Below are 22,647 nucleotides of genomic sequence, written 5' to 3'. Positions count from 1 at the left end.
GAGCACTGGATGGAGAAGCTCAGGCCTGAGACTTTGCAGCTGGGATGGTGTCTAAAAACTAATTTTCAGCTTCCAGATTTTTTTTTATTTCTCCTTCTCCCTCCATTTCGAGCTCTTTTGATGGAGCATCAAATAGCATCAGCACCATCCCTCGGCTCTGTGGTGGGCAAAGGGCAACCGGCGCTGCTGCCAAGCGCCTCTGCCCCACAGCAAGAATCCGGGGTGCCATGCCCTCAAACACGGAATTTTGGGATCAGTATTTTGGGGCAAAGACTTTTTCCTCACGAAGATGCTCTGGCCTAGCGCGGCAGGGACCGGGGGCTTGCTGCTGACTCCGGTTCCCGCAGCAGCAGCGCTCGTCAGCGATGGCCACAAAGGAAGAGAGCCTCAGCAACTCTCCCAGGGAGTGGAGCAGTGCGTTCTCACGGCCTCCCGCTGCCTCCTGCCACTGCTCTGACAGCAAACTCCCTCCTGCTGCTGGGGGGACCGCCTCGCCCCCGGGGCTGCCAAGTGAGGGCCAAGCCAGCTGTGCTGTACAAACCAGCACGCTGACACACATCTTGCTCTCAATCCCGCCTTGAAGCAGGGATAAGGCAATTCGCTCACCTTTCTAGGCTCAGACTTGTTTTCCAGAAGGGGTGTACCAAGCTGACTGTAGACAAGGCTGGGAGGCTGTGGAGTCTTGCTTCCCTCTTAAGGAGGAGAAAAATAAAATACAAAAGCTGGGAAGGCAGTCTGCATCTCTTTGACAAGTCTATTTTCTCCTCTGACATGCTTCTCTCTAGCAAAAACAGAGCCCAGACTTCCTGCCCTGTAGAAAAACCCCTGCAATTCCTTGAACCTTAGGGCTGAGGTGGAGAGACCGTGAGAAAGAGCCATGGTTCGAGGTCGTACACAGCACTGATTTCTCACACCTACTGAATGCAGTGGAGTGCTGGGAGGGCTCGGGCTCCAGCCCTTTCCTCCCCCCTGCCAAATTCCTGACCGGTGATGCTGATACATTATTGCACCAGCCTATCTGTGTGCTAAGGACCCACGGTCCTGAGGGTGCAATCCATCATCTTGGAAGCGATGCGTTTGGATTCTGTCTGCCATGATTAAAATCAATAATAATAAAAAGGAACAGTTGTTCCCACTGGTTTGCCTCATGCCTCTGAGTGGTTGTGCATCACCTATGGTGTCTGGAAGCATGGAGCATTCCACGTACCTTATTGGAGCCACAGTCCTGGGAGTGGCAGGAGGAGAGGGCGCATGAAGCTCATGATGGACCAGCCCTGTTTTCATCCCTCCTCCAGGGTCTGCTCCTGCCATTTGCCACTAGCTTTCTCAAATCTGTCTTGTTTCCCTTGTGGAAGCAGTAAATTACCATCTTGGGACTTTCCCTGCCTGCCATGCCACAGTGACAGGTCAATCTTTGCAGAGGATTTAATGAAGGCTAAACTAGGCAGAGTTTTTTATGTGGCACATGTGATGCATGGCTGCACATCTGCACATCCTTCTCAGGGCAGAAACGGGACGTGCTCGTGTGGAGGAAATCCAAGATCCGTTTAAAAAAAGAAGAGTTGCTTTTATTTGTAAAAGGGAGATAGGTCTCTGCGATGCCGAATGTGGTTTTACTTCTATTTCTGCTTGATGAAAGTTTGGGATGTATCACGTTCTGTTCAGATGCCTTGGTGTGTCCTTATCATCACATACGTGCTGCCTTTCCTCAGCCCTGGTTCTAGCAGGAGGTGGAGATGGGCTCTGTGGCCACTCCTGGGTGTGAAGCAGCTCTGTCCCGCTGTTCACATCCTGAAGGTGACCCGTGATTTATAGGAGAAATGGGGAGACGTGGCTGAGACTGCACAGATACGTGTGGGGTGGGGAAGCCTGGTATGAGAAAAAGGCTGAGGGTGAAGCACATAGATGCATTTTTTCCCTTTCCCCTGCCCCCCTTCTTGTTCAAAACTCTGAAGCCTGGACTCTGAACGGAGCAATGCAGCTGAGGAATTACATGAATGTATGGGAGGGAGAGGCTTGTGGAGTATCTCTGGCTGCCTTCGACCAACACATTGCTGTTTCAGAGCTAGGACAATTCTCCCGAGGCAAGGCTGAAATAAACTTCAGGCTGTGACATAATGATTCTTGATTTTATTTCTTTTCTCAGTCTCCCTGTATTGTACTGCTATCCACACCCCCTTCCTTTTTCAGTGGGATGATGACCCCCCGCTGTAATCTTTGCTATCCAGCCACGTTATTCCTAAGGCATGGAAACCCATGACTTCTGTGGTGGCCTGACACCAGTGGTCCTGAATGACTTGAGTGGAGGCATTATCTGTGTATTTCAGCATGCTTGACTCAGTCACACAGAGCCATTATATGCCACTAATAAGTGATTAATTTCTTGGCAGAAGGTCAAGTGGGCGAGGGAGCTGTAGCCTTTGGAGGGTGTCCTCTTCCCTGTCGTGTGACAGGGTGAGCTGCACATCTCCTGCCAGCAGTCAGGGCCCTTTATAAGTGTGTGATAAATGCAATATGAAATAAAGCCTGGCAGCTCTGCTTGGCAGCAGATGAACTTGTTGATGGTCCTAGGCCATGTTCTGCACTGATGTTGTGTCTGGCACTGCAAGAGGGCAATGCAGGCTGCTGTGGATTGCATGGAAGGGGAAGGTGCCTTGCACTGGTTTCTGGCATCTCCCTTTCCCCAAACCTCAACAGAGCGGAGATGGGATGGCTGCTGGGGGAGGCAGGACTGCCCTTCCCAGTTCTTCTCTAATTCATGCAGCTTCCAGGGCGTATTTCCAGCTGTGGTGGATGCTGGGTTTTTCACAGGTGATGGGGCAATGTATCTTCTGGGGTTGCATTTGGCTCCTCCTAAATCCCGTTCCCAAAACCTCTTCCCTCTTATACCCTGGCTTTGTGGGGGCGACCTACTCAATAGAGGCAGCAACCAGAGCCAACACACTCCTGGCCTGGTATCTGGGTGAGCTGAGGAGACAGGAATGTCCAGTGAGCTGGTAGAGGGTTCCTGAGTTTTTCTGGCGCAGTTCTGCAAAGCCCAAAGCCTCTGGGAGGCATTAGATTTTCCTTTCTGGAATTAGCTTTAGTGCTGAAGGTTGGGTTTGGGCCAGCAAAGCTTCCTTTGAGCTGTCAACCATGCAAAAGACTCCTCGAGTCTGCAGAGTTTCCCTTAAACACAGCTCATCTGATGCCAGAAATTTCCCTTGCCTGAATATTAAAATCTCCTCAAGTGCCGGTGAGGAAGTGCCCGAAGGAAACGTGACCTTGCCAGCCATGCTGGCTTGTCTGGAGCGGGTGTTTGTGGCCATGTGGAACAGGGCAGCCCGAGTACGGGTGCCTGTATTGCTGTGCTGCAGGAAGAGGTGTTTTGTAGTGCAAACAGAAATAAAGCCCCTCCCTTGGCTGGGGGTCCAGAGGGAGGTGAGGTCAAGAGCTGGATATGAAGCAGGCAGCTGGCCCCGGTCAGAGCAGAAATCTCAGCATCCCCAATGCTTGGCAGGCAGTGTCTGTGTGGGCACAGCTGATCCAGGGTGTTTTCAGCTCATCCTTATGTCTGCAGGATGGCCTCGGGAAGAGAGAAACCCATTCCACAAAGCGTTTGCCTCAACTAAGGCCTCCGAAAGCTGTTGGCAGAGATGTAGGGACCATGTAAGAGAAATGACGCAGCCCTGTGACCAGCTCTTGCTGGAGCAAATCTTGCCACAGCTCTGGGCTGCTGGGGCCACTGAGGTCTCTCTACTTTTTCTCCTCCCTTTTCCAGTCACACTAAAGGCTGTTTAAGGGGGTGAATTTCCTTTCACATTGTATGAAAGTCCCTCAATAGAGGGATTTTATTAAGGCAGGTGGCTGGATGGAGGAGTTCAGCATGCTCATCTTGCAACTCCTCAAGATTGCGTTCCCATTCCATTCCATTTCCCCATCCTGTGATGGCTGAATTGAAGTTGGGAGCTTTTGATCCCACTGGCAGTTGTGAGTCTGCTTCTTCCCCAAACCTCCCCAGCTTGGGACCAACCTGGGACAGTGCTGGCTGGAGGTGAAGATGTGTGGGATCAGCCTGAACCTGAATTAATTATTTCTAGAATTGGGAAAGATGGTTGTGAAATGCCACAGTGGGCTGAGCATGTTGAGTTCCTGAATGTGGTTGTGAACAATTAGAGCAAATGGGAGACCGTGGCCCCGTTTTAGTAAATGGAACCATTTGGAAATTAAATCTTTCCACCTTTTTGCTTTGAAAGGCAATTTAACAGCTGACCCCCTGCTCACACTTGTGCTTGTCCAAATTGAAATAGCACATTTTGTCTGGGGTCCAACAAAACCCCTGTAGCTGACCCAAACACAAGGACTTTGGCAAGGCTTAGTTTCTCGTTTGCTTGTGTTTTTTGCTTCATTTTGTTTTGTTTGTTTTTCACTAAAGACAAATATTTGTGCTGCTAGGTCAGTCCAAAAGTAATCGTCCTTTTTTCTCTGCTTGTCAGTGTGATTACTGAACCCCAACGCATCCCTTATTAAACCTCACTCCCCTACCAGCCTGTTTGAGCATGACAGAGAGCTCAGAATCTGAAAATAAACCCGGTTTAGGTGTTTTCTGGAGGGTGCTGGTATTTTTGAATCTGTGGGGGCTTTATCTGCAGCCCTTATTGCTGAGCAGAGGCATACTGTTCCCAGCACCGCAGCCCCCCCAGGATGCTCAGAGTGTCTGAGACACATCCCAGCACAGCAGTGGGCAACCTGGAAGGTGGAATTGCTCTGTGACAAAGCTGGATTGCTCTATGGTAAAGGGAGCTGGGAAAGTTATTTCTGTGCTTTTGCAGAAAAATCCTTCTCCCCAAAACAGTCGCCCCCGGCTCTGTCCTCAGCCTGTTCGAAGGATGCAGGGACAGAATAGCGAGCCGGTGAGGTCATGGGGAGAGAGTTAGTCACATCCAACTGGGAAAGGGAGAGGGCTGCCAACCAGTGTTGCTCTCACAGTGTGGAAAGCTCATGTGGTTCAGAAGGGACCCCCCTCCTCCAGGCTCCCTAGAGCACCCTGGCCAAGTTGGGGGCGTTGGTGGAGCACCACCTCTGCAACTTCCCAAGGAACTGGAGGAGGGAGTGAAAGGTTTTAATCAAAACCCAACTTGCTCTGGCATAAACATGGACTTTTCTTCTCGTAACTGGGGCAATATGGGCAAGAGGGGGTTAAGAGCCTTTCTGAATTGGAGACTATCTGGAGCTGTCGCACAAGGGAGGGAGATCATGGCAGAGTTTAATGAATGACTTCATTTATATATTAAAAAAAAAAAAAAAACAACAACATGGTGGCTTACTGCCAGGTCCACAGACAAGGGTTTCTATGGGAACCTGAGGAAAAATAATAAATAGGAGTGTGGGATGAGTAGGGAAGGGAGGAGGGGAGTCCAGGCTCTGCTCTGGGTCTGTTTTGTTCCTCATGAAGAGCAAGGTGGCAAGGGGCGATGAGGGGGTAAAAAGGGAAAGAGCTGAATTTGGTGCTTGCAGAAAGACCCCACCCAAAATAAGGCAGGCAATAACTACACGGCAATGGAGCATTCTCCTGGACTAGTCCTGGGGTCTACTTTGTTTCCTGCTCCTCCATGGGCATGGGCAACCTTTCTTCACTGGGCTCACAACCTGGCTTTGCTGCCTTTTTTGGTTTCTTTTGAAGTTCAGGACAGATACCCCGCTACCCCAGCAATGGTGGGGGGAAAGCCCTTTGGGATCAACTGATGAAAAAGGTAGCCTTTCTAAGTAAACAAGTCTCAGCTAAGGCATTTCTGTTTGGTTTCTTCCCCATTTTCGTTTCCACAGGCTCTTTGTTCCAATCTGAATAATGTTGCACTGTGTCTCCCACTGAGCAGGTTCATCCTAAGAGGACAGTGTGCCTGAGGTAGGGAAGTGCAGGTTGGGCTGGGTCCTGCTGCTGCTGGGAGATTGACTTCCCAGCTCCCATGTGTGTGCCTTCCTGAAAGACATTTCTGTAAACAGGCTTGAAAATGCCAGGGGAAACAGCCTTTGTGTCTGTTTTGGACCTGGCTGACTCAGGGGTGAGTGGAGTGAGGAGGCATCTGCCCCAGAATCAGTCCCAGCATCAGCCCTGTGTACCACAGATCAGACCTGCCCAGCTCCAGCTGCCATCACAGGCCCTTTGGGTGAGTGGTGGCCACCCCATGGCATGTCCCTTTCTGCCTGAATCTCAGCTGGTGCTGCCAGTGGAGCAGGAACCGATCTCACGTGGGGAGTGACTGGACTGGCGTTATCAGCAGAGAAGGAATGTGGCATCCACCTTATCACTTCCTTGGGGATGCAAAAGGCTGCTCTGCTGATAGAGGCATTATTATCCAGCAGTAGAGATGTCTGGGAGAAGCCAGGGCAGGTTTTTCTTCTCCCCAGGGGTGGCAGGAAGCCAGGCAGGGCAGAGAAGGACATAGGTGCTGCCCTCCGCCACTGTTTCTTTGGCTCCTGGTCAGGCAGAAGCAGCTCGACTGCCTAAGGAAACTCATCCCCAGGGTACAGATCTTGCCTTCCATGGGCCAAAGCTTGAGATGAAGGTGTTGGATTTCTTACAGCAATGCAAGACCCTTTACAAACCTTTCAGACATCTTGCAGCACTGCAGGACCATTTACAAACCCTTCCAGGGGTGCAAGGCTGCTTTTGCAGGGAATGGTGCTTTTTGGTGGGCTTCAGCCCACAGGCAGGTAGGAAGAGGATATGTACCACATCTTCTTTCTAGAGACTTGCAGGCTCTCCTGCACCCCTCTCCCAGTCCCTATGTCCCACCTTATCCTTGTCCATCAGTCCATCCCAGTGCGGAGCTGTGCTGCTGGAGGTGAGGATGCCGCTTGGAGGATCACTGCTCATGGTGGGACCGCTCCTCTGCTTGCTGGGGGGAGCCCAGGCACCTCAGAGGATTGTTACCAGGTTTCACAGGACTGCCTGATGGCATTAAAGATGGGTTTTCCCTCTGGCTTGGCAGGCTGACAGCACAGTGGAGCGTGGAAGATGAGGAGGAGGCGGCGAGAGAGCGGCGGCGGCGGGAGCGGGAGAAGCAGCTGCGGTCCCAGGCAGAAGAGGGCTTGAATGGCACCGTCTCCTGCTCGGAGAGTGCAGCTCTGGCTCAGGAAAACCAGTAAGAAATACCTGTGGATAAATCCTTCAACAGCACACTTTTTCCTTGCAGGAAACCCCACCTGCAGGCACTGAGTGTGTGTCCCTGTTATTTGGGGTGGTTTGGGGAAGATGGGGAAGTTCTCTAATAGGTTTGGGCTGGGGGATTTAACGCACACTAGAAAATCGTGTGCTTTCTTGTTTGGGCAGAAAACCCCAGAAGTCCTGCTTTGATAATTTTCTTGGCTGGAGACTTGTGGGTTTTACTGCCCAGAGAGTTTACCCTGGGACAGCTTGGGGCAGGGTTTCCCCATTGCCAATGATTTCAGTGCTTGGTTAAATTTCAACTTGGGAGTCATCCTACACCATAAGTAATGGAGTTTCCTGATATGTGCAAAGACAGATGTGTCTGAGGATGAGATGCACAACCCCAGGCAGATCACAGTGCAAGAAATCACCTGTCCTGGCTGGGCTTCCCATTCCTCCCTTGGAGGATGCTGCCCTGGCACTGGGAAGCATGAAGCAGCACCTGAGCTGGTGCAGTTCACAGCTCCAAGGGTTAGAATTAACTTTGTGCTTTAATAGGGTGAGTCCTAAATGGAAATAGCTCAGGAGGCATTTATGGAGATGCTGAACTATCTGCTGTTAAAGAGGAAACACCTGGAGAAGGGATAGGGTGACATCCCCAGCATCAAACACCTCATCCTACTGCAGCCTCCCCATGTCCACTGTTCAGCAGCCCAGATGCAGTACAACACTGGGGCTAGCACAAAAACTAGTCTGCACTCTGAATTGCCAAATTCTTGTCTCAAAGTCCTCAGTCTTAGCACTATTTATGTGTTAAGCTTATTTCTAAATCTGTTGAACACAATGGAAAAGTGGTGGCAGGGTTTGGAGTTATAGTCACAGAGAAGCAATGTCTTCATTTTACTGAAAATATATCTAAAGTTATTTATGAAAATCTATTATTTTTCCATTAAAAGAATTTTTTTTCCAATATACTTCCAAAATTATTCAGGATTTCTTTTATTTTTTTTTTAATTTTTTTTTATTTTTTTAAATATAAAAGCACTGCAAAACACCTTCACAGTCTTTTGTGGAAGTACAGATGGTGATTTTCTGTGGACAAAACCACTGCAGTCTACTCTAAAAGCAAACAGAAGGTCTGGAAAGTAATAATAGTCATTAGCTTTTCCAAACCCCCCCTCATGTGGGGGCTAGGAAATAATTTGGAAAGGTCTTTAAAACATCAGCTGAGATCTCTGGTCTCTGCTTTGCTGGTTGGTGCTGTGAGCAGCCTCAGGCCAGAGCAGTGTGCAGCAGCCCCAGTAACCCAGCTTGCAGGCCCCAGTCCTGCTGGCATGGGCACAGCCGTGCTGCTGGCCCCACAGGACCATTGGCACTGCCCAAATTTAACTGAGTGCTTAAGAGGGCAATGACAAGAACAACTCCTAAAATGAAGGGGTTTGGTCCCTGCTCTATGATGCCAAAGCTTGCTGGGCCAGGCTTGACCACAAGGATGTTTCTTCTTCTCTGGCTGTTCCCTGGTTTTGTTTACAGCTGCTGACAGCCACCTGGGCTTGCTCATGCAGCCAGGGTCAGCCCTGGCTATTAATCTTCTGAAGAGTTTCATTCTCTCTTGTGTACATCCTGCCCCCTCCTTCCTGTGACTCTTCCCACACAGGGACTCATCCTATCCAGGTCACTCCCCTTAGTTCAAACCCACCCCTGCATTTCCTTGCTCCAAAGGGATGGAGTGAACCTCCTGTTCTCCCTTAGCCCTGCTGAAGAAAACCAGAAATAGTCAGGAGAAGAGAGGGTTTGCAGGAAGACAGGGGTGTTCTCGGGAGCCAGAGGGATGGACATCAGCTGAAGTGGTGATGACGGGGCTGTGCTGGCTTTGTGCTTCTCCTGGAGTTGTGTTTGTAGAGGGACACAGGGAAGTGGCCAGTTTTCTAAGAGCATTCAGCCAGTCTCTCTCGCTCCCTGGGAGCTTTTCTGTTAGCCTGAGCACACATTTGTCGCCAGGGCCACAAATACTGGAATGATTTTGCCATAGCTATCTCCAGCACTGCAGATCACCCAGAGAAGAATAAATGGAAGGAGTGGAAGGAGAGAAGAGCTGTGTCAGGCTGTGGCTCTTTCAGGCCACCTTTAGGCCTTTTTGTATGCCTCTCAGTGCTAATCTTCTTGCTGTGTTTCAGCTATGACTTCAAGCCATCTGGGACTTCAGAGCTGGAGGAAGATGAGGGGTTCAGTGACTGGTCCCAGAAGCTCGAGCAGCGCAAGCAGAGGTGGGTAGGACACAGATGAACCAAGGAGAGGGGTACCCATGTCCCCAGCAAAAGGACTGTCCCTGAGGAGGGGTGACCAAAGCCTGCTCAAGACTAGCATGTGTAAGAATGAGTCCAGAGTCTGGAACATCAGCAGGACAGAGCAGGCCCCAGTGCTCTCTGCCTGCCACTTGGGCTAGCAGGGAGGAAGGGCCCAGGAATGGCCCCAGGCTTTGGGGATGTTTGGATTGAGCTTTGTGCTCCAAGCAGTGGCAGCCTGCCAGCACGCCTGGGTTTGGAGGAGTGACAACAGCAGATTTAAGCCACCTGAGCTGCTGCAGGGGCTGAAACACTCTCTAAAATAATCCAGGCCGGCCTAAAAAACTGTTCTAAGTTATTGCTGCTTCCTGGCTCATGTCAGCATAGTGGGTGTTAAGGTCCCAGCCCACCTTGTGCCTGACTCCTCTTTGAGCAGGGAAAAACAGGCAGCAAAGAGCCCCGAGAGGTGCTTGTGTGCCAACTGCTTAGTCCCCATCTCCATCACTCCTCCCTTACAAAACTAAACCAAACTCCTGCCTTAACCACTTCCCTTGGACACCATCTACCTGCATGTGAACTCTGTGACTCAGCTCTCTTGGCAGCTTGATTTTGTAGGGAATTTTTGGCATAGCCTCTTCTTTACCCTGAAGAAATCTTTGCACAGAGAGGTGGTAGATGCCCCTTCTCTGGGAACATTCACGTTGGACAGGGCTCTGAGAAACCTGATCTGATTGAAAAGGTTCCTGGTTATTTCAGAGGGATTGGACTAGATGACCTTTAAAGGTCCTTTCTAGCCCAAACTTTTCTGTGCCTGAAAAAATGCTTAAGATTAATATTTACTGCTGGATAAATAAAAAGAGCTCAAAGTGTCATTACTTTTCTCCAAATGCTGTGGCTAAACCATGCTGCAAGCTGTACCTTTTCAGCCTTGACCCCACGAGCACTTCTCAAGCAGCTCCAAGGCCCAGCACAATGTGATTATAACATCTGTGGGAGCAATTAGAAATCATCTGCTTTTTGGTTTGCTGCCTCTTTTTCCAGCCCCTCTTGCAAAGGGCTTTTCTGGAAAGAAAGGCTACTGCTATTCCCTCCTTGACCTTCAAAAGAGAATTAGTTGGAATTAACATTATCCTCCCCAGGTATTTCTTGCTGGGTTTTTATGTGATGTTTGTGTTTATCCTGTAGAGGGAGGGGAGGTGGTGTTCATGGCAGGTGAAGCCCATCAGTGAGAGGTGGTGCTTTAGAAGCAGGAGCTGTAGCTGTGGCTTGGTTGGGAGAGGCAGCTGAAGGGGCTCAGGCTCTGAGGGCTTGCTGGGGGTAGGCTTTTTGCAAGGGCTGGGTTTTCTTCATAGCAGGGGCTGTGCCTTATAAAGCCCTTTCAGCAGCTTTGTCCTTGGGGACCTGCCTCATCCAAAGAGGAGCTTGGAGTGTGGTGTGAGCACAGGTAGGTGGTGTGTCTGCCTGTGGTGCCCCGTGCTGGGACAAACAGTGCTGTGGTTGGGGTTTCCCAGCTCCCTTCATTCCTCTTCAACTGAACATGGAGCAAATAAATCCTGGCTTTTAAGGGGTGGCTGTGAAAGAGTGGATGGAGACAGCTGCTCTCTGTTGGATGGAACTAAACCAGGTCCTGCATCCCCTGAGGGCCTTGGTGCCAAGGCACATTTTCTTTTTGGTCCTGGTTCTCCTCTTTGAGGTAGGAGATCCATTCTGTCAGCTGTGTGCCAGAAGCTGTGCTGGCCTAGCTGCCTCCCATACAACATTGCTGTGGTGTGAAAGGTATCCCGTGGGCTGCACTGTGTTTGCTGGCCCTAATGTTTAATATGAGCTTCCACTTGAGCTGGGGACATTGCTGGCATCCTGGTGGAGAGCTGGTAGCTTCCTGGGCCTTCAGAGCCTGTTTGCTTTCTCTGAGAGGATGATGAGAAGCAGGTCAAGTGGGCCACCACATGTATTATTTTTTTCCCCGTGTGGTCAGTGTGGAGGGCTGGATGGTGGCTGACCTGTGAGCTGCCTTCCCAGCAGCAGAGAGGGGGGTGGAAAGGTCCTGTTGGAACTTGTTTTTGAGTTTTGTTGCTGCCTGTTGAGGGAGGAGCAGTGAGTCAGCCTTGCCCTTTGGCAGCTGCCTGCTAGCCAGCTCTCTAGCCCTGCTCTCTCAAGCCAGGCGATTTTCTAAGAACTGGGAGGAGGAGAAAGCTCTTTTGGCTGGGGAAAGTAAGATGGCAATAACAGCTTGGTGTGTGGCTGTGAGCCAGTGAGAGTCCTGGGTTTCTGTGGTCCCAGTGTCCAAAGGCATGGGCTGCTCTGCTTTTGCAAAGCTGATTGCAGAAACACTCCTGGGTCTCCTCTTGCAGCCTCGGGGACCTGGAGCAATCCTCTTGTACCAAACCCATTGTGGTTTTTTTAACCCCCTGAGCCAAGGGCTGACCCCATCTGATTTGGAACTCCTTTGTTTTTCTGGGTTACAAGATGTGTGATGTGAATAGAGGTGTAATTTTTTCCAGTGGACGAAACTGAGGCTTGGGATCAGGTGTCAATATGGCATTGCTTGTGAAGCACCGTGCCTTGCCCATGAAATGATTCCAGAGGAGTGGCTCTGCAGCCTTGCCCTAGAGTTTAGTTTCAGCTTGAGAAGCATGTTCATGTGTTGTTGGCTGGGTTCTCCTCCAGCAAGAAACTGTTAACATGGAAGATGAGTTTAGGCAGAGAAGGGCTGTGTTTGGTGCCCCACATTGAATTAATGCTGGGAACCATGGGGGCAGCATCAAATTTGTGTTTGACTGCAGGATGTGCTGGTGCACCCGGGAGAGGATGGAGCCAACACATCACGGTAGCAGCGTCCTCTGTGCCAGGGGTTTGAGCAGAGAGCTCTTCTCTGCTTTCCTATGGGTTTTGCCCATCGTGATGCTGGTAATGTGCAGATACCTTCAGCTCTGCCACAGCTCTTAGCTGAGCTGGTCTTGGACATTTGAAGCGAGGGAATGAAATGTGACTGCTGTTATATCTGGGTGCCTGGAGCTGGCTGTGAGCCCTGGTGTGGAATAGTCAGCAAGCTGTAGGCTTGGGGAAGTGATAAAAGTGGATTTTTAGAGGTTGGAGGTATCTCATGGTGTCTGTAGGCTCATAACTGTGCTTTTCTTCTTTGATCTCTTCCCCCACCTCCAGGTCTCCAAGACAGTCATACGAAGAAGAGGACAGTGGTGTGAGGGAAGCTGAAGTCAAACTGGAGCAGATCCAGCTGGATCAGGAAAGCCTGGAGGAGAATATGGTTGGTAGAGAGGAAGGGAGGCTGTGCCAGGAGGAAGAAGAGGCCCAAGAGCAGGAAGAAGGGGAGCAAGCTGAGCAAGAGGTGAGATCAGGAGGAGCTGACCTTCTTTCCAGAGGGCTGGTGGGACAGCTGATGCTGGGGGCTGCTCCCCTGTGTCTTGGTTCACCATTGCTGCTGGAAGTTGAGCCCATGCAGACATTAGATGTACTTTCATGGCATAACCTGGGGCTGGAGCCACTCTTCCCTGTGTGCTGTGCCTTCTTACAGTCACTGCAGGCAGCCTCTGCCCTTTTGTCAGGGTGGTGTGTTTGCTCCCAGAGTTTGTGGTGGCTTTGCCATGTTCCTGTCCTACTGAGGAGGAAAGTGTTAATTTTCCTGTGGCCTTGTGGGCTGTGAGTAGCTTTACAGGAGAACTCAAATCTAAATTATGCTGCTTGTTTTTTCTCCCCTCAGCCTTTATCACACCTTTGGAGCACTTTGTCTTGATAGATCTCTTAGCCTTGCATTGCTCCCAGCTGAGGTTTTTTTTGTTGTTCTGATAATTCCTTAAGTGGTTAAGTGGGGGGAAAGAGAGACAAAGTTGAAATTGAAGTGGGGGTGCAAGTTAGGGGGCTGAGCTTCAAATATCATTTGTAAATGGATTTTGACTGTCTGGGGCTAGTAAGATTTTTGCATTTGAACTGTGTGTTACTCTTTCCAACCCTTTTTTCTAAAGGCAGCTTCTCTCCTTTTGGCCTTTAAATGAGAAGTTAATGTTTTCCTATATCAATTGTGGTAAGAGATTTTTATAATTGATGCAAGGACCCCTTTTCATACCATTTGGGAATCTTGAACCTGCAAAATCTCTGATTTCTGCCCTCCCTTCCAAATGGCATATGAGCTTCTTCCTGAATGTTTCCAAATTAGATGATGTTAACTCAAAGTTTCTGTGCTTTTTTGTTTATTTAGTGTAAAGCAGGAAGCCTGGCAGACGGGAAAAATCACTGTTGTTGCATAATTAGCAGTTTGATCAACTTGCTTCCTGGCTTGTTCTTTTTCTGCACTCAGGAAAAGAAGAGAAGGCGAAATGATGGAGGGAAGGAAGAGGAAACACCAGAGAAACGCCAGAAGGCCCCAAGCCTTACCAGTCTGGAAGAGGAGGAGCTGTGCTCTGACCACACTGCAGTGTGCTCCACAAAGGTTTGTGTTCCTGGGGCCCCTCTGGATGCATGACAATTGTCACTACAGAGGACCTGACTAATGATGAGGAAAGATTATCCAGGGCTTACAGCAACGTGGGGTGTGAATCCCATTATTTGTCCTGCTATGAGCTGAGACAAACCACTTGAGCAATTTGCCTCGTCTTTCATGGCTGTCAAACTCCTCTCCTCCTGCTTTGCCTGCTTGAGCTGTTGGAGGCTGTAGCAATCACTCTAAAAGTCTAAAGTTCATTGAGGGCTCCAGGGTATAATTGGGATACTGAGATACCTGTGCTTTCAGCTTGTGTTGTCTTTAACAAAATTCACAAGAACCTAATCTTAATCAAGTCTCCCTTCCAAAGGGAAAAAGCCCCAATAACTGAAACAATGGCATTTCTCTTACTTAGAGCAAAATGTGACTTAAATTGTTTAAACAAATGGGGATTTCTGATCTTTGAAGCATTGTGTCCTTCCCAATCACATCTGTCTGCACTTGTGAAACTTCCATTATTAACACCACCTGAATTGCATCTTATGACTTGTGTTGCATTTACTACAAATCCTCTGTTTTGTGTGTGTGCTTTTGAATACGATAGATACAGATAAGTGATTCTGTACTGAATGGGTTTTTTTTGTCTTTGTAAGCCCCAACCTTTTTGATTGTAGGAGCGAGGGAGATGGTGAGGACTCTGTGTAGCCTGTTAATCTGCTATCAGTACTGTCTTTGCTTTTTTTTTTTTTTTTTGAATTTAGTTTTGTGCTATTTGTGGCTTACTCAATATTTCCTGACTGGGGATGATTGTATGAGTACTTCCTTCTGCATCAGTAAATAGATGGCAAGAGGAATGTTTCATCATCTACAGACATCAGATTCTTGTTCTCAGTGGAGAATCTATTTTATAGTCAAATTAAGAGAGGGGAGACAGGGGTGGGTGTGGGTACAGGCTGGGTGCTAATGCCAGGTTTGAAAAGTGTGGTGGGGGTAGCCAGAGCATGTTCTTGAAGTGAGACTGGTGGGAAAATGTGGAAAATGCTTTCAGCAGCTTTTATGTGCTGGAACTTCTGTCTTTACAACCCCAAAACACACATAGGTTCTTGACCTCAGCATAACTGCTGCTGCTAGGATTAGCCCAGGGAAAGGTTTAGAAATACAGTCTCCATTTTATAATGGTGATGTCAGACCTCACCTGCACATTAAGCTGGATGTAAAACTGTTCAGGAAAAATCTGGGCTTGGAATCTTTCCAAAGGAAGGGTGATCTTTACACCCCAGCTAGCAGGGCTCTGTGAACACTGGGAACCAAACACATTGGCCACCAAGGTGGCGTTTTGGCACAGGAAGCACAGCAGAAACCTTCCTTGTAGCGAAAAGATAAAAGCATCTGCAGTTGGTGGTGTGTTCCCCTGCCAGATGTGACTGGTGGAGGCTGGCTGCACATCTGGGGCAGGCTGATGTTGGGTTGTAGGGTGTTTGGGGTTCATAGGGCCAGCGTGCCCCGAGGGCTGCAATAGGGGTGTATGGATTCAAGGGGAAGTCTTGTGCCAGCCCTGTTTTGTCACAGGCTGCTTATGAGCCCTGAGTTTTGAGCCTGGCTGAATGAACAACTCTGGTTTCTTCTGGCCTTCACAAAGTGCTTGGGAGCAGGGAAATGTACAATTCTCACTGCAAGGGAATGCCAGAGGTGGGGAGAGGTGGTCTCCAAATAGCACAGTGAAAGTTTGTTCCTACCTAGACTGTCATACTGAGATACATTGTCACTCACAGCTTTTTCTAGGCCCCTCTGTTTAATCTGATGCTTGTTCATGACCTTTCAGAAGTGCCTATGTAAGGTTTGCACTGGCACACCATCTCCCTAGCAGAGCTGGTAAGGCTTTTTCCTTTCGACATGTACTTGTGTTTCTGAAGCTGAGGCAAAGATCTGCCAGATTGCTCTTTCAGATTGGTGCTGTGCCCTGTCAGGCACCAGCCCATCAGTGGGCAAGGTGAAGTCTCTGAAGTCAAGGCTCAGAGGCAGGCAGCAGCTCCTGCAGCTGCAGGCAAAGCTGGCTGATGGGCTTCTGAAGAGCTGCTCTGGGGGGACCCTGCAGAGTGACTCTGTCCAGGTCATCTCTATTAGCCTGGGCTGCACTATTTGGTTGTTCTATAGTGGGTCTTGTGCTCTTGGGCACAGCTGGTAAATGTGTCCTCTATGTGACACTGTCTTGTCTTCTGTTTAGATAAAATTTGGCACCAGCATCCTGAAAGCATTTTAAAGGATCATTCAGTGCTGTTTTCTATCTGCTAACTTGCTAGGTGATGTTTCCTGTGGCACAGGCAGCAGTTTTACAGGGGGAGAGGTCTCCTTTTTTACTTGGTTGCTGCTCCTTGACTCTGTGGGAGCTGGTGTTAAGAAAGCCCCCCACTTTGACTTCAAGGTGATTTTTCTCTCTGTAAGCTTGTTTTCTGGGGCATGAAAGAGTCACAAGGTTTAGCAACATTTCAGCTTTCCTTTCCTGCAGTGGTTGTGAAGTGTTTGCTTGCCTTCCTGTCTTGGCCAAAGAGTTATTGCACAGGATCCTCTGGTGTAAAACTCTTTCCTGGTGACTTGACATGAAGAGCTCTATGTGCTGATTTGCCCCGTCTCTGTGCTTCTCTGGTGTGGACAAGTTGACTCAACTCATGCCTGTGCTGCTCCTGTGCTTGGCTTCTCTTCTGCTGATGTGGCCTCTAGTTTCCCCCCCTTGTCTTTCTGTACTTGCCATTTCCCTTTTTGTGTCTGGCTAGGAAACCAAAGGTCTGAGAGAGACCTTCTCCTTCACCAGAGGGAGTAGAGAAAATGGTCCTGGTTGGTGTTCCAGCTGTCAGTCAATTTATACATTGTTGGTTTGCCCCTGAAATGGGTTGGGATTCTCTTCCCCTGCTTGGAAAGAAGGATGAAAGGGAATGCTCACTGTCTCTCTGATCAGTAGGGGAACATGGGGACTGAATGAGGCAATTCTTACCAAAATATGGGTGAGAGATCAGGGCCAAGAAATGGTCAGCTATGGTGACCTGCATCCATCTGAGGTCCGTGATAGAAGTCATATCTTTGTCTTCTTTCTCCCCTTCAGATCACGGACAGAACTGAGTCGCTGAACCGCTCAATACAGAAAAGGTATTTCTGGGGCTGGCCTCAGGGTAAAGCAGGTCACTTGCTGCAAATGGAGATTGCAGCAGGTCCTGCTGTGTGGAAGGGCAGGGTGACAGGCTGCCTGTTGCCCTCAAAGTCCTCCCATCTGCCTGAGGCACTGGGGGAACACCTTAATCCTCCTCTCTGTTCTGCAGTAACAGCATAAAGAGGAGTCAGCCTCCTCTCCCTGTGTCGAAGATTGATGACAGGCTGGAGCAGTACACACAGGCTATTGAGGTGGGTTGCTGTGTTGTCTCCCCCCCTGCCCTCCCAGGAGCCCTCTTTGCTGGTGCTGCTCTCCCACCATGCCTCTTAGCCTTACCATCTCTGAGATGACAACTAAATGGTCTTCCTTAGGTGAGAGCACTCCTTGCTCCTGTCTGTATGTCCCTCCGCAGCACTAAGCAGGTTTCTTTAGCAAGCTGTCCCATGCTTGTTTTTTCATGCTCTCTGCTTAAAAGAGTGGGAGTGTCTGACAGGAACTGGTAGGACTCTACAAGTCTCCTTTTACAACCCCTTATCTCCAAGGACCTTCCAGGGTTAAAAATAATCAAGAGACACGCTCTGATGGCAAACTGTCTCCATTTATTTTCCAGACCTCCACAAAGGCTCCAAAACCCGTCCGGCAGCCGTCTCTTGACCTTCCCACCACGAGCATGATGGTAGCCAGCACAAAAAGCCTCTGGGAGACTGGGGAGGTCACAGCTCAATCTGCTGTGAAGCCCTCAGCCTGTAAGGTACGGCTCTTGGAGGACTTGCCTTGCTTGTGCCAGAGGCAGGGACTGGTCCCTGGGCACAACAAGCATTGTCCGTGTTTATCCTGTTGGTACCTCTTGTTTGTGGGGCCTACAAGCTCCGAAGGCATTTGGTATTTGAGGCCTTCCATCATGTCATAAGGCTTTGCACCTTGGAGATGCGATTTTTTCGATAGGGTCCCCAGTTTTTCCTTGGTGGTACATCCAGGAAAACATCTGTGCTGCTGGTTGAGGCTGATTTGCAATGGGAATTAAAATCAGCTAGTGGGGAGAATGCATGTGTCCCCTACAGCTTGGGCTGTGCTCCAGTTGTCAAGCACAAAGTTGCATCTTGTACCAAGGTGATAAATCTTGTAAACTTGGAAAATGCAAATAATATTATGTATTGCTCTCAGAGATTTCACCTTCTGGTTGTTGTGGGTGAGGCTGGTTCTGTCACACGGTGGTTGCAAATCTGCTCTTTATGAGAGCAGAATTCCTTACGGAGAGAAGCCGTGATGTTTACATGTCCTAAATAGTTAGTGAACTTAAGAAAATAAACATCTTGGAGCTAATTCAGACTCTTGTGGAAGAGTGATAGGAAAACATAGGACATACTGGGAACAGGAAGACGTTTTCACAGTCATGGGTTTTAGCAGCAGCTGTTATAGGTCAGATGATGTGATATTATAAATAAAAAAAAAGAGGTCAGATGTGTGGGTTGGAAGTGGATGTGAACAAAGACACGTTCAGCAGCATTAGCAATGAAGGGTAATGAGAACATAATTTCCTCAGGATATCGTGGCTGGAGACATCGTGAGTAAAAGAAGCCTTTGGGAGCAGAAGGGGAATCCCAAACCTGAGAGCAGTATCAAGGTGAGCCGGTGTCTGTGAGTGTGAGAGCACTTCTGCTGAAAAAGAAAAGAGCTGTTGGCTGGGTTGGAAGTATTGAGAGCATGATGTTCTGTAGGGACAAGGGCTGCCTGTATCTGTCTATCAATGCAATTGCATGCTTAAGAGCCCTTCCTAACAGTGAATTGCTATTGGTTCAGCTCTAGTGAAAATGGGGGAAAAAATACTTTTATATCCAGTTATTCTGAAAGATCTCTTGAATAGTATGTTGTTGGGAGTTCCAACTGGGAACTGGGAGTTCCAGCCTTCTAGGCTCAAATGGAACTGCAAATTTGAGTAATTTAGCTCTTGTTATGCTCCTTGGCACTGAGAGTAAACAAAATGTGCAAAGCTAAGTGGAACTGAACCTAAGGCAGTATCAGTTGCAGATGGATCTGGGGTTTTGCGGGAATGTTTGTGGAAATGTCTCCTAAAATGCAGCAAGCAGCTACTGCTCAAACTATCTGGGCTGGGAGAGGAAGATCAAAGTATCTTGTCAGTTCCTGTGTTGAAAGTTCCAGTATCTGGTAAATCCCAGAGTTGCCTGCCATAGATAAAAACAACCCTGGCTTGGGGATCTGGGCTCTTAGATGAGCCCTCCCTCACAATGCCTGCATTGCATCTTCTTTCCTATTGCATATCCTGTTCTTGTTGTGTTACCTTATGCTTACTGAAGGTGGTGATGGATCTGTGCAGAGTTTGTGTGAAGGAGGCAAAAAGGCAGCACAGAATGGGTTATCTCCAAGCCCTCTGGGATTAAAGGCAACTGAATCATGTGCTCCTCTAGCTTCAGTTGTTTGGTTTTTGACTGCCTATTTAGTGGAGAAAAATGCTGACTTTGGCTCTTCCTTTCTCTCCTGTTCAGTCCATTCCTTCTGGCAAAAAGTATAAATTTGTTGCAACAGGCCATGGCCAGTACAAGAAGGTGTTGATAGATGATGCTGCAGAGCAATAGTATGTCTGGAGAACTCATTAACCAGGTAGGTGGGATATGACTGTGCTCTGTTTAACAAACTCCTGGGCTGTTCTGGCAGGATGCTGGGATTATTTCTGCCAGCAGCACTTGGGGTGAATTGGAAGGTGCTGTATGGGAACAGCTGGAGCCTTGCTTCAGAGCCTGACTGTCTGGGCTGGAACAGAGTGGGTTACACAGCAGGGGTTTTGGTCTCTGCCTCTCTGATGCTGCTAGGAAGCTGGATACCTCTGTTAGTTTAATCTGCAGTCCCTCAGGTACTGCTGTTTGGGTGAAGATGTGCTTGCCTTTCAAAGGAATGGTCTCTATCTGCTGTCTTCCCTCGTGCTCTCTTAAGTTGTAAGGAGTAGATAGCTGGAGGTCATTCTGGCTAAGCATGGGGGCTGATGCACTTTTGAAATTCAAATGTTTCTGGGGTCTAATTCCCAGATTTACTGAATTAATCAGGGAGAAATCTTTTAATGACTTCAGTAACCTCTTGGAACCAGTCTATAATAAGGTTGTAGCAGGAAGAATGTGAACATCTGCTGTACTGGGTAGACCAAAAGAACAGAGAGAACTTTCCTGATGTGCAGCAAGGGAAGGCAGAGCTGGGTTGCTGTCTCTGTTCTGTTGACATGGTCTTTGGATCTCATGTTCCTATTGTGTTTATGCTCATAGATATCCCGGTGTTATCTTGAGTGGGTGATAGTAGAGGGTTGTGGCAATAAGGAGGAAAGGAATGACATAGAGGGGGGGGATAACTGGTTGGATCCAACTGGGCAGCATCTGGCACAATGAGTGGAGAGGAAGTTGAGGGTGAAAACAAGCTCATTCTCTTTTTTTTTTCCTACTATAAAAAAGAAGCTTTATTTCATTGCCAAGGTTAAAATAGCTCTGCTGATTACAAAACACCTTTTGTTTCTGAATTCTTCTGGGGCCTGTGTTCCTTCTTTCCTCTCCCTCCCACCCTTAACGAGCTGGCTTCTGAGTCTTGCATATTGTTTTGTTTGTTTAGGCTAGTTTTTTTCCTTTTGTAGTGCCCATTTAGAGGAGGTGCCCTTTTGAACTTGCTTTGGGATGGGCACCAGTACAAGCCAAAGACTGCCTGAAGCTATGTTTTCAGTCCACAGAACTTGCATCCTCAGCTTGCTTCTCTGCCCATGACTTTGAGAAACCTAAGGTTTCCCCTTTGATCAGTCTCCTTTCTCCGTGCACCAGGTGGGAACCTACTGGGCTTCAGTTCTCAACAGCAAATAGGTTTTGCTAGGTTGTCAGCAGGTTTTGTTTGCCCTGAGTTTCTCTAAGCAGCTCAAATGAAAGTGTCTTTGGCTCTGGTCTTTGTCCAGCGTCCTTTCTTGAAAGGCAGTGCACTATCACAGGATGTCCTCTAGGATCCAGCCAGCACTCCAAACAGCCATGGCACAACACTCTCAGGGTTTATTCACGTGGAAGTATTGGGTTTTTTCTACTGTGAATAGCAAAATGGCTGTGATAGCTGAAGGAGCTTGGCTTGTTTCTTTTCTTAGGTTCTTAGCTGTCTGTTTTGTATGCTCTGAGCTCCCTGCTCCCCAACTCCTCTGTACCCCCTGAGCTATGTTCATCCTTTTTCCTTACTGCTGGATCACTGTCATGGCCTTACTCCCAAACCCTTCTGGCTCACTCCTGTCACTTGCTTTACACCACCTTATCTGCTTTCTAGTTGCTTAAACACAGGTGTGCTGCTTTTTTTCTCCTTCCTTCCCTTCCCGGGCTGCAGGACCTCACTGCAGGCTATGGAACAAGAGTTTTTCTGTAAGTGTCAATTTGGGCTCTTAGCAACAGCCTGATGCTGTTTGGCATTGAAAAATAGGCAAATTCTGTGCCCAGTAGCATTCCTCTTCTCTTCCTCAGTAGAGCAGCTCAGTCTGGAGCACACCACAGTGACTTCCAGTGAACAGCCATTGCCTGAAATCTGTTGCCTATAGGGACATGTCCTCCTGTCTGTGGTACTCTTGTGTCAGGGTCTGTCTCTGCAGGACTTGCCATGCTTGCTTTGTGCCTCTGCCCTTTGCTTTTGGGGTAAAAGGGCTAAACCATACACACAGACCTGCCTTCCTCTGTCTCCTTTCTTCTGCTTGTGGGAATTGCTCTCCCCAGTGGCATTTCCCCATCCTTCATCCATGTGCAGTGGGGCTGGGGTGTCAATGGAAGCCTAGAAGATGTGAAACCTAAGCCTTAGGTGAGAGTTGCTGGTTTGCTCTGGGTGGTTGTCCTTGGTGCAGGACAAAAACTGTTTTAGAGCACAAGTGCTTCTTAAACCACCTTCACCTAGTCTCCCAAACGCAATCAAAGTTGGCTGCTCTGCTTCATGCCAGTACTGTGGCTCTTGTGCATGTAGACCTTTGTGCTGAGGCATCCACCTGGCTGGGCTGCAGTAAGGTACCACTTAGCACTCTCTGGAAAGGTTGCCTTTATCTGCATCAGGTGTTTTACACTGCACTCTTCAAATCTTTTTTTGTGCTGCTGTGTGGATGTTTCTCTGTAGCCTTCTCTTGCAGCAATGTTAAATTATCCTGGTGAGGCTTACCTAGGATTCACTTGTGATTACTGGCACATTTCCAACCTTTTTTTACTTCTTTCTTTGAAAACCGGGGGTTTGAAGAAAAAATCCCCACTTTAGATTGTTAAGATAATATTCTTCCTATTTGGTTGTTGCCCTTTGACTAGCAAAGGGCTTAAAGAATATAGATAAGACCAGTAAAGTGAAAACTTCAGGTGATTTGGTAAATGAACTGTTCTTACAACATCACTGCAGGATAGGAAGACTTTAAAAAAGGCAAAAGAGGCTCTTTGTTTTGTTTCTAAGTCTGTTTGCAGTTTGGCTTGAGGAACTGCTGGCCAGTTCCATATCCTCTGCACATGAAAAAGGAAGCACTGTACACAGCTCTTCATACTGTATTTGGCCTAAACATAGCAATCCTATATTAGCTGTATAGGAACACCCCAGCATATGACCAAGTTCCTTGTGAAACTGAAATAACCTATCTCCCAACTTCCATGCTCACAAGCCTGCTGTCAGTGGA

The 22,647-nt window shown here is 48.5% G+C and overlaps 1 protein-coding gene across 3 annotated transcripts in view; it reads left to right on the top strand.

The window, feature by feature from the left end:
* LSP1 (lymphocyte specific protein 1) overlaps positions 1-22,647 on the top strand; it is a 47,769-nt gene that overhangs the window by 17,323 nt on the left and 7,799 nt on the right. For 2 of the 3 annotated variants that reach the window (XM_023928957.2, XM_023928958.2), the window contains exons 2-10: positions 6,972-7,124; positions 9,307-9,396; positions 12,577-12,760; positions 13,727-13,858; positions 16,947-16,990; positions 17,161-17,242; positions 17,602-17,742; positions 18,535-18,615; positions 19,496-19,610. In XM_023928957.2, coding sequence (XP_023784725.2) covers positions 6,972-7,124; positions 9,307-9,396; positions 12,577-12,760; positions 13,727-13,858; positions 16,947-16,990; positions 17,161-17,242; positions 17,602-17,742; positions 18,535-18,615; positions 19,496-19,585 — 997 coding nt within the window. In that variant the 3' untranslated portion in view covers positions 19,586-19,610. Of the gene's footprint in view, positions 1-6,278; positions 6,694-6,971; positions 7,125-9,306; positions 9,397-12,576; positions 12,761-13,726; positions 13,859-16,946; positions 16,991-17,160; positions 17,243-17,601; positions 17,743-18,534; positions 18,616-19,495; positions 19,611-22,647 lie in introns of those variants that run through there. The other variant, XM_023928956.2, reaches the window with a different exon arrangement.

Source organism: Cyanistes caeruleus, chromosome 6, assembly GCF_971803275.1.
Source record: "Cyanistes caeruleus chromosome 6, bCyaCae1.hap1.1, whole genome shotgun sequence".
NCBI lineage: Eukaryota > Metazoa > Chordata > Aves > Passeriformes > Paridae > Cyanistes > Cyanistes caeruleus.
This window is presented reverse-complemented; position numbering and strand designations above follow the sequence as displayed.